Here is a 15,000-nt window from a genome sequence, read left to right as displayed (position 1 = left end):
CACCAGACGTTATATTTAGCCACGATCTTGGTCTTCGCTTAAAATCGTTCGTTTTTATAAATGACAATTTTTACGTAGATGTGGAAAGAAATTTATACGGAATATTTATTTATTTAGTTCATTATTAAACATGGAACAGACGAAATGCACTTGCACAAAGCCAGCACCATAAAATGACATTAAAATGACAATTTCTTAATGATTTTTAATAAATGCTATTTTTTATTTTATTTTTTTCTAATCACAATTTTCTGAGGAGTTTTACACATTTTCGTTAACCAGCATCTAAAATTCTGTGAATTCATTTGGTGAATTTTCCACCTTGATGGCAGTTTTGTTTACGAAATTTAAAGGTGCGTTATGCATCGTTTGAAATGTATTTTTTACTAGTACAAACAACTAAAAAAAATATGTAGTGACTAGTAAAGCATTTCTGCGTATGAAGTATTCAGAGGAAGTTCAATTAAATTAAAATTTATTCGTATAGCACTTTTAACAATGGACGTCGTCTCTAAGCAGCTTTACAGGACATAAGAAACATGATATAAATACAAAAACTTTAATATTATACAAAGATTTATACAAAGATTCAAGATTAATATTAGACTTCTATTTAAATTAGTTTGTATTTGTCCCCAATGAACGTGACTGAGGTGAGGAAAAACTCTCTTAGATGTAAGAGGAAGAAACCCTGAGAGGAACCAGACTCAAAAGTGAACTTTATCCTCATTGACACTTGGTGACACTGGAGTGTGTGATTATACACTGTTATAAACACCAGAGGGTGTTGTTATGAACGATGTCCTTTCGACAGTCAGATACCGACTGACATTTGTTTGTGTATTGATTATGGGGTTGTTGGCCTCAAGATGGCATCCTGCTGTTCATAATGTTAACCGGAACTAGATGATAACGTGTATCTACTGGAGCACACAGTTGTAGGATGTTTTATGTGAATGTGTCTTGGTAAAGAGAAATGCCTTTAATATACATCTAAACTGGGCAAGTTTGGGGAAAGTAAGCGTCAAACACTGTCAGGAAGGTTATTGTGGTGTTTAGGAGCTAAATACGGAAACGTTCTTCCACCTTTAGCTGCACCGCTTTAACCGTTCGATATGAAGCAGTTTCCTGCTAATAAAAATGCTTGATTGAAGTACAGAGTGTGTTTTAGTTCTCCAGCCTCCACCGTTACTCCCCCAGACATGACAAAAATAACAGCAGCTTGTTAAAGGCTCGGCCCACCGCCCGACTGAGTCACCATGAGAGCCTGCGTTTCTGCTTTAACCGTTATGCAGCGTGAGCAGAAACTATCACTGAGAGTGATAGTTTAACCAGAATAACTGATATCTCACTGTACTTTGGTCCAGCGGTCAAATCTCACACTCTCATTGTGTAACACAGAGCTGTAGACCTTCACCTCATCGATGTTCTCACAGACCGACGGCCGAGGACACAGATTAGACTCCGTACAGGAGTGAGTCAGTGATTAAATCAGTGACTGAGTGATTACAGTTAATGAATGAAGGAGAGAGTGATTTTGTTAATGGGTGACTGTGTGAAGAAATGAATGGGTAACAGAATGAATGAGTAGGTGACTGAATAAGAAGGTGACTGAATGAGTGTCTGAATGAATGAGTAGGTGACTGAATGAGAAGGTGACTGAATGAGTGTCTGAATGAATGAGTAGGCGACTGAATAAGTGAGTGACTGAAGGAGTAGGTGACTGAATGAGTGTCTGAATGAATGAGTAGGTGACTGAATGAGAAGGTGACTGAATGAGTAGGTGACTGAATGAGTGAGTGAATGAATGAGTAGGTGACTGAATGAGTGAGTGAATGAAGGAGTAGGTGACTGAGTGAGTGACTGAATGAATAGGTGACTGAATGAGTGTCTGAATGAATGAGTAGGTGACTGAGTGAGTGACTGAATGAATAGGTGACTGAATGAGTGAGTGAATGAATGAGTAGGTGACTGAATGAGTGTCTGAATGAATGAGTAGGTGACTGAGTGAGTGACTGAATGAATAGGTGACTGAATGAGTGTCTGAATGAATGAGTAGGTGACTGAATGAGTGTCTGAATGAATGAGTAGGTGACTGAGTGAGGGACTGAATGAACGAGTAGGTGACTGAGTGTGCGAGTAGGTGACTGTGAATGATCTGCACAGGGTTCGTTCTTGTTGTGTTGTTCTGTGTTAGTTGCGTTCTCGTGTGTGTGACTGTTAGTTGTGTACTCGTGTGTGCGGCTGTGTTAGTTGTGTACTCGTGTGTGCGGCTGTGTTAGTTGCGTTCTCGTGTGTGCGACTGTTAGTTGTGTACTCGTGTGTGCGACTGTGTTAGTTGTGTACTCGTGTGTGCGACTGTTAGTTGTGTACTCGTGTGTGCGGCTGTGTTAGTTGTGTTCTTGTGTGTGCGGCTGTGTTAGTTGTGTTCTCGTGTGTGCGGCAGTGTTAGTTGTGTTCTCGTGTGTGCGGCTGTGTTAGTTGTGTTCTCGTGTGTGCGGCTGTGTTAGTTGTGTTCTCGTGTGTGCGGCTGTGTTAGTTGTGTACTCGTGTGTGCGGCTGTGTTAGTTGTGTTCTCGTGTGTGCGGCTGTGTTAGTTGTATACTCGTGTGTGCGGCTGTGTTAGTTATGTTCTCGTGTGTGCGACTGTGTTAGTTGTGTACTCGTGTGTGCGGCTGTGTTAGTTGTGTACTCGTGTGTGCGGCTGTGTTAGTTGTGTTCTCATGTGTGCGACTGTGTTAGTTGTGTACTCGTGTGTGCGACTGTGTTAGTTGTGTTCTCGTGTGTGCGGCTGTGTTAGTTGTATACTCGTGTGTGCGGCTGTGTTAGTTGTGTTCTCGTGTGTGCGACTGTGTTAGTTGTGTACTCGTGTGTGCGGCTGTGTTAGTTGTGTACTCGTGTGTGCGGCTGTGTTAGTTGTGTACTCGTGTGTGCGGCTGTGTTAGTTGTGTACTCGTGTGTGCGACTGTGTTAGTTGTATACTCGTGTGTGCGGCAGTGTTAGTTGTGTTTTTGTGTGTGCGGCTGTGTTAGTTGTGTACTCGTGTGTGCGGCTGTGTTAGTTGTGTTCTCGTGTGTGCGGCTGTGTTAGTTGTGTACTCGTGTGTGCGGCTGTGTTAGTTGTGTTCTCATGTGTGCGACTGTGTTAGTTGTGTTCTCATGTGTGCGACTGTGTTAGTTGTGTACTCGTGTGTGCGACTGTGTTAGTTGTATACTCGTGTGTGCGGCTGTGTTAGTTGTGTTCCCGTGTGTGCGACTGTGTTAGTTGTGTACTCGTGTGTGCGACTGTGTTAGTTGTATACTCGTGTGTGCGACTGTGTTAGTTGTGTTCCCGTGTGTGCGACTGTGTTAGTTGTGTACTCGTGTGTGCGACTGTGTTAGTTGTATACTCGTGTGTGCGGCTGTGTTAGTTGTGTTCTCGTGTGTGCGACTGTGTTAGTTGTGTACTCGTGTGTGCAACTGTGTTAGTTGTGTACTCGTGTGTGCGACTGTGTTAGTTGTGTACTCGTGTGTGCGGCTGTGTTAAAAGTTCATCCACTTCCTGTTTGATGGTAATTATGGTTTTAAAGTTCTTTGACCTACATTTCATATTTTTCAAGACAACCAAGTGCATGTTCATTTCCATGCAGTCGCAGTTCAGTGTTGCTTTCTCTTCTCTCTCCGTGTGACAGTCTGATAAGCCGTTGTAGAATTCCTGTGGGGTTACAGAATGCCGAGAGAACCCGTGAGCGTCGTGTGGCGCCGGCGGAACGGAACGACCGATTTAATCGCCTTTAATAATCACAAGTGGGCTGTAATGAGACCTAATGTTTCTCTATGTAATAGCAAAGAGTTTGTGTGTGTGGGTGGGTGGTGGGGTTGTGGTGAAAATAACTCAATTACCATGTACTCTCACACACACACACACACACACACACACACACACACACAAGCCATGTTCTGTCTATCTAGACACACACACACACGGTTGCTCGATTCTGGTTGCACGAAAATGTATCAACATGTTTTATACTTACTAACATGCTAATCTGGTATTTGGTGTGTGTGTGTGTGTGTGTTTGTGTGTGTGTGTGTGTGTTAATAGAGAGCACATGGCTTGTGATATTGGCAAGAAATCAGGAATGTGAGAGAAAAAGGGAGTGTAGGATTCTTAGCTCCGACTGAATTGTATCACGTGAGTCTGTGTTCTAGTATTAAGGCTCGCTAGTTAGCATTGTAGTGGAGTTTTTCCCCTTAGACAGAGTATGTGTATGAGTATGTTTTTTTTTGTTTTGTTTTTTTGTTGACAGAGTAAGTTTTTTTTTTTGTTGTTGCTCGTCATCCACAGTATCGACCCTCATACCAAAATGAGTAACCTACTTTTTGATATTAAACAGTCAGGTCTATCGTTTTTTTATTAGAAATTGGATTTTTTTTTAATTAGCTATTTGTAGCAAGTAACGCTAAGTGCAACGACGTTGTAATTTTAGTAGAACAAAACCTTTTATTTATGCATTCGTTCATCTTATGTGGGAGGAAACCGGAGTACCCGGAGGAAACCCCCGAGGCATGGGGAGAACATGCAAACTCCACACACACAAGGCGGAGGCGGGAATCGAACCCCCAACCCTGGAGGTGTGAGGCTAACGTGCTAACCACTAAGCCTCCGTGCCCCCCCCACAAAACCTTTTATTAATTTTTACTTTAATCTTTAATTTAAGTTTTTAAATTAATTCTTCAATCTTGACTTTTCTCACTGTTCTGTCTGGTTTTCTTTGTCTCTCTTTCAGCGGTTGATCAGATGTGATGTAGTGATTATTTTCTTAATATGGTGACACCCACTGAAGTGGCGCTCGTGGTCGATGCTAATTTCTCTTAGTGTAATTTTATTTATTTATTTATTATCTTGTAATTTATTAACATTTCTAAAAAAAAATATGTTGACGGCCTTGACACGTTTGTCTCGTTTCTGTCGTCATTTGATTTTTACATTGTGCAAAAGACACACTTTAGTTAAATATCTAGCTTTAGCCATTACGCCCTGATTTTCTCCGTTGCTTAGCAACAGTGTCGCACGTTTTTAATATAAATATTACAACACTAAATGTAGATGAAATTATAAACATATAAAATATGTGTATATAAAGCACAAAGTGTTTTTCCACAAGACTCATCTGTAATCTTTGTTGTTTTGTTCCCAGAGTGGGCGTGGACCCTGATCAAGACCTTCAGCAATGTGGAGACAGCTTCCTGGTCCTTCAAGGGGTTAGTGAAGTCCTCAACATGTTCAACATGTCTTTAGTTCAGAATCTGATGAAGTCACTGGCTGAAGATCCTAGTAAAGATTTAAGCTATTCATAAAGCATGATGGGGTCAAAAAGTGTCAGGATGAAGAGTTTCTTTAGGTGAAGAGGGAGAGGAAACGTGTTGTATACGATATATATTAATGATAGTGAGTTAATTAGATGATACAGATTAGATATTATTTTTGTGACCAATCAGATTAAATATTATATATATAGTGATACCTCGAGATACGAGTGCATTGACATACGGATTTTTTTTAGATACGAGCTGTGATTCGACCAAATTTTTGCTTGAGAAACGAACAAATTTTTGAGATACGAACATCCGAGCCGACGTCGCCGAAACAAAGATCCCCAACAACCACGTGTGAGATACGAACATCCGAGCCGCCGCCGCAGAAAAAAGACCCAATTTATTGAAAAGAAACACCCAGAAAAAGTTGCAACTGGTCGCGCATCAGCATTGTTTAATGACACTTGCCTTACACATTTCCAAACATTTTAAAAGGGAGGAAGAAACAAACCTCCTTGGACAGGTTTTTATTAAAACGACCGGCAGATGTTAGTTAGGGAAGAGGGACAAAAAAAGGCAAAAACAAGTGAAGAGAAAAGCGATGAAGAAAATTAAGCAAAATTAATGTAAAGAAAACAGAAATTGTAGCAATTAAGTTCAGTTAAGACAATTTTAGTGAAGTTTTGTTAAGTTTCATTTAAGTGTAAAGTAGCATTAAGAGTGTACAGTGGCGAATAAGTGACCGAAAGTGAAAGTGTAATTCCTCCTAACTCCTCCGCCTGTTTACTCCTCCGCCTGTTTACTCCTCTGCCTGTTTACTACACTTTATAGTAAAACCAGTTTATTTTTTTAACATTTTCTTTTATTACTGTATGTTTTTATACAATATTTGAGTACTGTACATTTATAAATACAGTACTGTACATTTATAAATACAGTACTGTACATTTATATATACAGTAATGTACATTTATAAATACAGTACTGTACATTTATATATACAGTAATGTACATTTATAAATACAGTAATGTACTTTTATAAATACACATAAAACAACTGGAGTGGAATTTTGTGAGCTGGAACGGATTAATGGGATTTCAATTAATTTAAACGGGGAAAATTCTTTTGAGATACGAGCATTTTGAGATACGAGCAAGGTCACGGAACGAATTAAACTCGTATCTCAAGGTATTACTATATATATATATTCTGCTGCCATGTCACTTAAAGACACTAACATCTCTGAAACAGAGCTGAAATCCCACAGCAGCAGAAATGATCTCATTTGTCTCCATGACGTTTCTGCTCCGTGTCTGAGATGTTTACATTTTCGTTTCCATTACATTTATCACATTTATAACATGACGATGTCACGAACGTAATCCCTACATGATATAGTCTTCTTCTATAAATATCTTAACATAGAGACAAAGTGAAGGTTATTTTATTTATTGGATAACCAATCACAGATTTACACAGAACGCGTCACCTAGCGACACGTTAAGCTCCGCCTCCTCTCTAAGATAAAAGTTGTTGTATGTTCCTTGTTCAGAGTCGCTCTGAGACCTGAGATCACTCTTAAGATAAGATTCATAGTTAGAAATTATTCTGAGAATCTTCATGAATATGGGCCCTGATTAGCAGAGCGACAATTAACACCTTTCAAACTAATCATGAACGCTCCTCTCGTGTGAAAGTGGTAATGCTTTATACATTTTACCTGCAGATAAAATCTGTGTGTAGTTCTACACAGAGCAGCAATGGAAACTTCTGAAAACCTTTCAGTTTTCTGTACACATACACGCACGCGCACACACACACACACACCACACAAACACACACACACCACACACCACACAAACACACACACGCACACAAACACACCCACACAAACGCACACCACACACACACAGACACACACACAGACACATACACACACACGCGCACAAACACACACACGCACACAAACACACACACACAAACACACACACACCACACAAACACACACATGCACACACACAAACACACACACACAGACACACACACACACACACACACGCGCGCATGCACACACACGCACACACGTACTGTCCAATTACACTTGAGCAGTGCTACACTAAAATAAAGTTGCATCTCTTATCTGACATTTCGTACACAACACGATGCCACCACCCCCATGCTTCACAGCCTGGTTAGAGAGATTAAAAGCTTCAGCCGTTTCCCTCCACACACAGCACTGATCATTATGGACTAACGGTTACATTTCAATATCATTACTTCTCCAAAAGGCTGGTGATCACCTGCATATTATTTGTTTAAATATTTTTTTTCTATACTTTTGTCCACATACTGACATAATTTCCGGACTTCAGTTAAATTGGTACATGTTTAGAACCTCAGAAACTTGTCACTAGTTGTTTTATTATTATTATTATTAAGGCACTCAGTCCAGGGTGTATCCTGCCTCGATGCCCGATAACGCCTGAGATAGGCACAGGCTCCCCGTGACCTGAGAAGTTCGGTTAATTGGTAGAACATGAATGAATGAATTATTCTTATTCTTATTCTTCTTTTTCTTCTTCTTCTTCTTCTTCTTCTTCTTCTTCTTATTATTATTATTATTATTATTATTATTGGGGTTTTGTTGAACCTCTTCAACCAAAATTTCTTCATCTGTGTGAAATAAATTGTTAATTTGTGCATCCTTTCCTAAATCTGTATGTCTTCAGGACGTTTATATTTTCTGTGTTTGTTTGTACAGATTCTTGTGGTTCAGTCGTTTGGAAATTGTGTCTTAGGAGGAACCAGATTTGTAGAAGTCCGTAGTTCTTGACTGAATCGCTTAGATTTCACAAGTTTAACAAGGGGAACAAAGGCACTGGAGCTTAAATACAGCCACAGCTGCACTCCCTAGTAACTCCTCATTATGAGGAACTCCATTCTTCTGGAATTATTCCATTTTCTGACTGTTCAAAGGGACAATACACGTATAATTGATGGATTTAAAATGAACCACTGATGTGAACAGAGTAATAAATGAACCCTAGGTGTGTGTAAACGTTTGGCTTGCCCTCTATGTACAGTACACTCACTACATGAACCAAAAAGCTCTGCTTCTTCTTTCCCAGATGAAGCTTCTCTGTGTCTCTAGACATCACGGACAAGTATAATTATATTGACTTGTGCCCTAAAGACTCGGGTGTATTTTCTCTCCCCTCCTTTCTGTTTTCTGTAGGATGGAAGTCAGCAGGAGGGCCAGAGCAAGACGAAGCAGGAGAGTGCTTGGCTCTTCAGACTCTGGTACACGTTTGACCACAAGTATCCTTTCAACATGTTGGAGTAGAGCTGCTCTTCATATACACACTGCACTACACTTTTTTTTCTTTTCCTCTCGCTGCGTCTGCTGCCACGTGTCGAGAAGGACGAGCGCGGCGTGCCGTGACAGGGTCCGGGAGAACGGGTCAGGGTGAATAGCGTGAAGGGAGCGAGAAAGAAAAGAAATCCAGGGATCAAGAAAGCAGGACTGTAGTAGGCAAGACCTCACCCTGTATTAACCGTCCAGAATTTTTACATGCGTAATAACGTCCCGACTAGATTACGTCATCCTACCGGCACGGAGGAGTTTAGGGAATCTGAATATTACATCACGGCGCTGTGGAATTCTGGGTTTCGATTCTGGTTTGTTTTCTCTAACGGCAGCGCTGACACTAATGCAGCTACAAATCACAGGTTTACAAAAAAACTTACTTTGCATAACTTCCTTCAGTTTTTTTTTTTACAATCAGGGACTAAATAACATTTCAGTCATCACAGTTATTTCAAATCAGAAATCATGTGGAGAAAAGTTAGTGCACCCTTCCATTAAAGGTGGGGTCTCCGTTGTTTGAAAGCCAATGTTGACATTTGAAATCACAAAAACAAACACGCCCCTAACCCAAACAGGTCCCACCCCGTATCGATAGCTCCGCCCACACATACATACGTAACCCGGGCGACTAAGAGAAAGAAATGTGCCTTTATCATAGCTGAAGGGAAGAACAATACGATTGTAGATAAACAAACAAGCAAAAATGCCACACAAGCATAATCATGTAAAGGACAAAGGCATATATTAGTTCTGTGTAACAAAGCAAAACCAACGTTACTCACCTATCGAGAAGGAAAAAAGCGCCTCGGCGTCTTAAGTAAAGTCGGCCACATATTCACAGGTCGGAGTTTCCCGAGTCGATAACTCCTGAGCTAAACGCTGTTACTACACAAAACACGGTTGTAGCTGCCTCTCTACATTACTACGATAGAAAAGAGGTGTTATTTGTGTAGTAACAGCGTTTAGCTCAGGAGTTATTGACTCGGGAAACTCCAACCTGTGAATATGTGGCCAACTTCCTGCTCCTTCAGTTCTCTCCAGCGCTGGAAAGCTGATCCTATATTAACACGTCCTACTTCTTGTCCTTATCGTAAGTCTTTCTTCTCTTTCTTTCTTTGTTTTTATCCTCCATGTCAATGTTAAAACCGCATTCTGTTACTGCCTGCGTACTGAACACTCTCTCTGCCCATATTGACAAGCCCCGCCCCTTTCTGCTCATTGGCTACGCGTTAGTTTTGTTATTGTTTTGTTTGTCGTCCCGACTCGGTTTTCTGAAGCATTTCTCAAACAACGGAGACCCCACCTTTAAGACAGTAATGAGCAGCGAGGTGTTTGTTTTTATAGATGATAAATCTTTATATATCTATTAGCAGTTTGGGCATTTCGGTGCTCTGGAGTCCGCAGGAGTGTGTGTACATCATGCTGAAAAGAAAAGGCCTTAGCCATGACTTCACAGAAGGCACCGTTTGGGCCTTGACTAATAAAAACAAGACTGAAGGAGGGTGTACTTACTTTTTCTACATGAGCATACAGTATATTAATGAGCTCATTTTAATATGTCGTCGTTGCTATATCAACGGGTTATTTACAGGGACTTGAACAGAAGAAGATGTAATTTATTACGTTCGTGCATGATCTTTGATACGATTACGTGTCCTGAGGAACGTTAATGGAAGGAGTCTCCAGTGTCAGAGCTTTGTAACAGTAAACCAGAAAGATGACTGACGATGATGATGATGTGGACTACTGACATCTTAACCAGTCAGAACAAATAATCCTGTCTGTCAATAAGACGTTCATGTACTTTAGGGGCGTGGCTTAAGAAAAAACAGAAGAGATTTCACAGAATCACAGACTGCTCCTTTAATTAGCGGAATGTTTTCTGCTTTGGGAATCGGAACAAGAGGCAGGTGTTGAACTTGATTGTAGTCACCTATTAAACGTTCGTTCGTGTGTTTGTCTTTTTCTTTATTTACGAGCTGCACAGATGGGACCACAAACTCCTGAGCTGTTTGTCACACCTAAACCACACGGGACCTCATCATAGCAGAACTGGCTTTGCAACTAAGTGTTTCAGGGCATCACCTCTTGTGGTTGTTGTTTTGATTTGTGTGAACGTTTGTGTACCAAAAGAATATATATATTTTTTTTGAATATAAATAGTTGTGATGCAAATATTACTTTAGTGCTCTTCAGTTATTTGATAGATCAAAATATAAATTGCTGATCCAAACACCCAAATATTTATAAATGAAAATCATGGAAATTGTCAGGGGTGCCTAAACTTTTGTATACGATTGTAAGTTTTAGTACCTGTCCAAATTTTTTTTATTTATTTATTTATTTTTTTTGGTCAAACTTTTGTGTAGTCTTGCGTTCCGCGTGCCGCGAGTCACGTTAGAACAAATCAGAATTTTTGGACTAAACTAAAAATCAGTACAAATTATTTTATTTTAAATTTTATTTGGTTAAATTTTTTTTTAATAGCTCATATAATCTGCACACACGGTTGCACCACCTGACACCTTTAGACTTTAGGGGGCAAAAATGACATTATATGGATGCACTAAAAGTACGTAATATAAAGCAATTGAGTCTATATGTTGTTGTTGTTGTTGTTGTGTAGAGACGGAGTACTGTATAAGATACAACTCCAGAGTGTTGAATTGTCCCTGATTGATTTTGTTGTGTTTCTAGTGGACTGAATTCTGCTGTGACACCAACCACATTAACGTCAGCGTTTGTGTTCGATCCTTTGACACACATTGACCTGCTTGGAGCAGAGCTGGATCCTGCAGAATTGTATTCACCCCCTAGTCATAGTATTCACCCCCTAGTCATAAACTGAAAAAGAATACGATGCGGCCGGTGTGTGCTGCTTTGATTTTAATTCCAGTCGATCGTATTCGTATTTTTGAATGGTTTAACGGTTTAAAAAGAGAAATCTGAGTGTTGTAAGTAGGTAGATGATCAGCCATTTAGCTCTGTCTTCTGTTTAAATGGATTCTTACAGCAACAAAGCAGATGAAGCTTACAGAAAGCCATTGAGCTAAATGTGCATTTGAATAGCGTACTGAATGGCTGAGTAAAGCTCGAGCCAGGAGCGCGTGTGTGTGTGTGTGTGTGCGCATGTGCCTGTGTTTGTGCGTGCGTGTGTGTGTGCATGTGTGTATGCGTGTGTCTGTGTGCGTGTATGTGTATATGTGTGTGTGTCTGTGTGTGCGTTTGTGTGTGTGTCTGTGTGTACGTGTGTACGCGTGTGTCTGTGTGTATATGTGTGTGTGTTTGTGTGCGTGTGCCTGTGTGTGTGCGTGCGTGCGTGTGTCTGTGTGTGTTTGTGTGCGTGTGCCTGTGTGTGTGCGTGCGTGCGCGCGTGTGTGTGCGCGTGTATGTGTCTGTGTGTGTGTCTATGTGTGCATGTTTGTGTGTGTGTGTGTGTGTGTGTGTGTGTGTGTGTGTGTGTGTGTGTGTGACTGGTCGCTCTCAATGATTTCATCTGCTACTAAAGCCATCCAGAGCATCTGAGATCCTGATTGTGTTCCTGACATGAATTTGCCTTGGAGAATGACAGCATCTGGTTTCCTCATCAAAGAAATGAAACACTTTTAACAAGAGTGGAAAAATATCAGCTCCTTTAATATTTACAGGACAGTTAAAAGCAAATGCGCAGGAATTATTCGTTCAAACGTTTAGTTCAACGCCTAGTTCGAATAAGTTGGCGTTTCTATAGTAACAGCTCGTTCACAGAGACGTCCTGTGGTTAGCCGTAGCTCAGTGGTTAAGGTGTTGGACTACTAATGGGAAGGTTGTGAGTCCAAATCCCAGGACAAACTGCCCCTGCTGGACCCCTGAGCAAGGCCCTTAACCCTCAATTGCTCAGATGTATAAAGTGAGATCAATGTAATGTGGTCTGCCAAATACCCTAAAGGTAACCGTCATATCTGTGAATCACTTATGTTTCTGTAAGACAGATTTGTTTATCGTTCTTTTAAGGTGTCTCCAGTGTCAGAGCTTTGTAATGTTAAGAAGTCAAGCTGTAAGACACTTTGGGGTTTTCTTTATACTGTAAAAAGCATCACCTTTAAAAAAAATGGTTTATTTAATCTGCGGTTACATTAATAGACATGACATTTTTAGACATGACATTAATAGACATGACATTTTTAGACATGACATTAATAGACATGACATTATTAGACATGACATTAATAGACATGACATTAATAGACATGGCATTAATAGACATGACATTATTAGACATGACATTAATAGACATGACATTAATAGACATGACATTATTAGACATGACATTAATAGACATGACATTAATAGACATGGCATTAATAGTCATGACATTATTAGACTTTTAAAGCCGAACAATGACTTAAAGTGTGTATCTGTCGTGTTATTATGGTGGTACACGAGCACTTCAGCCTGTGTCTATATTAGAAATAGAGCTGTTAGGTGGTTAATAGGGATTAAACATTACAGACGAGTTGATTATTTTTCTAGAACAGCACAAACAGAAGTCTTTTATTTTACACTTAAACAAATAGGAATATTAAGTGTAATGAAGTAAGCCTTAGTGATTGTTCCCTGTGGGTAAGAGGAGACTCGATACTGATGAAGGAGGAGTAAATTGGAAGCGGTCGATGTATTTGTCGTTTCAGTGTCACTTCACTTTGTTCTGTTCATCGCTCCTTAACCTTAAACACAGCTACCTGAAACCCATCCTGACCCACAGCGGACCTCCGCTCACCACCACCTTACCGGCCTGCTGTGGACCGCTGGCACGCTTCCTCACCAGCCCTCAGGCCTATGAGGTACAACACACACACACACACACATCCTGTAAACACACACCATCTCACACTAGAAATGCTCGTCTGTGTTTGAATTAGGTTCTTTTATCAAATTCGACTTTTATTAATCACGTACACAATCGAGTGCAGTGCAACATGTAGAGAAACGCCGTGCGTCCGTCAGTGACGCAAAAAGAGTCGCAATCAACATAACAAAAAAAGAATTATTTGTTTAAATAAAGGGAAAATGTTTCGAGAAAAGGGGGCACGGTGGCTTAGTGGTTAGCACGTTCACCTCACACCTCCAGGGTTGGGGGTTCGTTTCCCGCCTCCGGCTTGTGTGTGTGGAGTTTGCATGTTCTCCCCGTGCCTCGGGGGTTTCCTCCGGGTACTCCGGTTTCCTCCCCCGGTCCAAAGACATGCATGGTAGGTTGATTGGCATCTCTGGAAAAATTGTCCGTAGTGTGTGTGTGTGTGTGTGTGTGAGTGAATGAGAGTGTGTGTGTGCCCTGTGATGGGTTGGCACTCCGTCCAGGGTGTATCCTGCCTCGATGCCTGGTGACGCCTGAGATAGGCACAGGCTCCCCGTGACCCGAGAAGTTCGGATAAGCGGTAGAAAATGAAGGAATGAATGAACTAGCGTATTGTAGAGAGTAAAAATCACCAAATACAAATACAAAATACAAAGTTCCCCCGTAGTCAGACTGCAGCAGCAGACCGAGTGGAGTCGACATCAGTGTTACAGAGATCTCAGAAGGTCAGATGTTTACGAGACGCCGACAGAGGACGGGATTTTTTTTTTTTTTTAAATATGTAACCTTCGTCGAACGCAACCGCTGAAATGCTAACTGAAGCGGCGTACTCTTGTGCATGTGTGAATTCCACTGCTTCCTGTAATCACATCCTGTCACACACTGCAGTACGAGCTCTGTTTATTAAAACATATTTAATATGAAAGACGACGTTTATCTGGCATCACGCAGCACTTACAGCAGGTTCAGTACGTGTTCACTTGAGGTTGTGTTTTTTTTGGATTCACTATTTTGCTTTTCTAATAAACAGGAATTCAGTTCTGACACTTTCTTTTTTTTTTCCTCACTTTTTTTTTAATGAGTCATCAGTTTCTATGTTGTTGCTTAGTGTTTAACAATAGACTTTCTTTTTATAGCATCTGTTGTGCATTCGTGTGGCTCGACTTGCTTTGCTAAGAAACAAAATGCCACGAAATACATAAAAAGAAACTAGAAGATAAAGAAATGATATAGAAAATAAAATACAGAGTTTAGATGGTTAAAGCAGATAAAAACAAACTGGTACGCAAATTTAAACAAATCAGTATCAAATGTACAAAATAAAAATCGTCAGGTTGTTCATTAGCCAAACAAAGCGGTTATTGTTGGACCTGAGCGTGCGCTCGGACGGCCACCGATCAGGAACCTGCTGAAGGATGAGTAAAGCTGATTACGGCCTGCTGTCGGTGCTTAACGTGACGTCAGTGCTGTTACCATCATGTTTATAGGTTCTAGGCTTAAT

At 40.6% G+C, this 15,000-nt stretch overlaps 2 protein-coding genes across 2 annotated transcripts in view; one reads left to right on the top strand and one right to left on the bottom strand.

Annotated features, from left to right (window-relative positions):
• The window catches only part of chst7 (carbohydrate (N-acetylglucosamine 6-O) sulfotransferase 7), a 34,190-nt gene that overhangs the window by 2,266 nt on the left and 16,924 nt on the right, over positions 1–15,000 (bottom strand). The gene's annotated exons all lie outside the window — the stretch shown is intronic.
• slc9a7 (solute carrier family 9 member 7) overlaps positions 1–15,000 on the top strand; it is a 59,057-nt gene that overhangs the window by 39,859 nt on the left and 4,198 nt on the right. The window contains exons 13-15 of the mRNA XM_027157482.2: positions 5,180–5,243; positions 8,534–8,616; positions 13,383–13,488. Coding sequence (XP_027013283.1) covers positions 5,180–5,243; positions 8,534–8,616; positions 13,383–13,488 — 253 coding nt within the window. The remainder of the gene's footprint in view (positions 1–5,179; positions 5,244–8,533; positions 8,617–13,382; positions 13,489–15,000) is intronic.

The sequence above is a fragment of the Tachysurus fulvidraco genome, chromosome 5, assembly GCF_022655615.1.
Source record: "Tachysurus fulvidraco isolate hzauxx_2018 chromosome 5, HZAU_PFXX_2.0, whole genome shotgun sequence".
NCBI classification, from domain to species: domain Eukaryota; kingdom Metazoa; phylum Chordata; class Actinopteri; order Siluriformes; family Bagridae; genus Tachysurus; species Tachysurus fulvidraco.
This window is presented reverse-complemented; position numbering and strand designations above follow the sequence as displayed.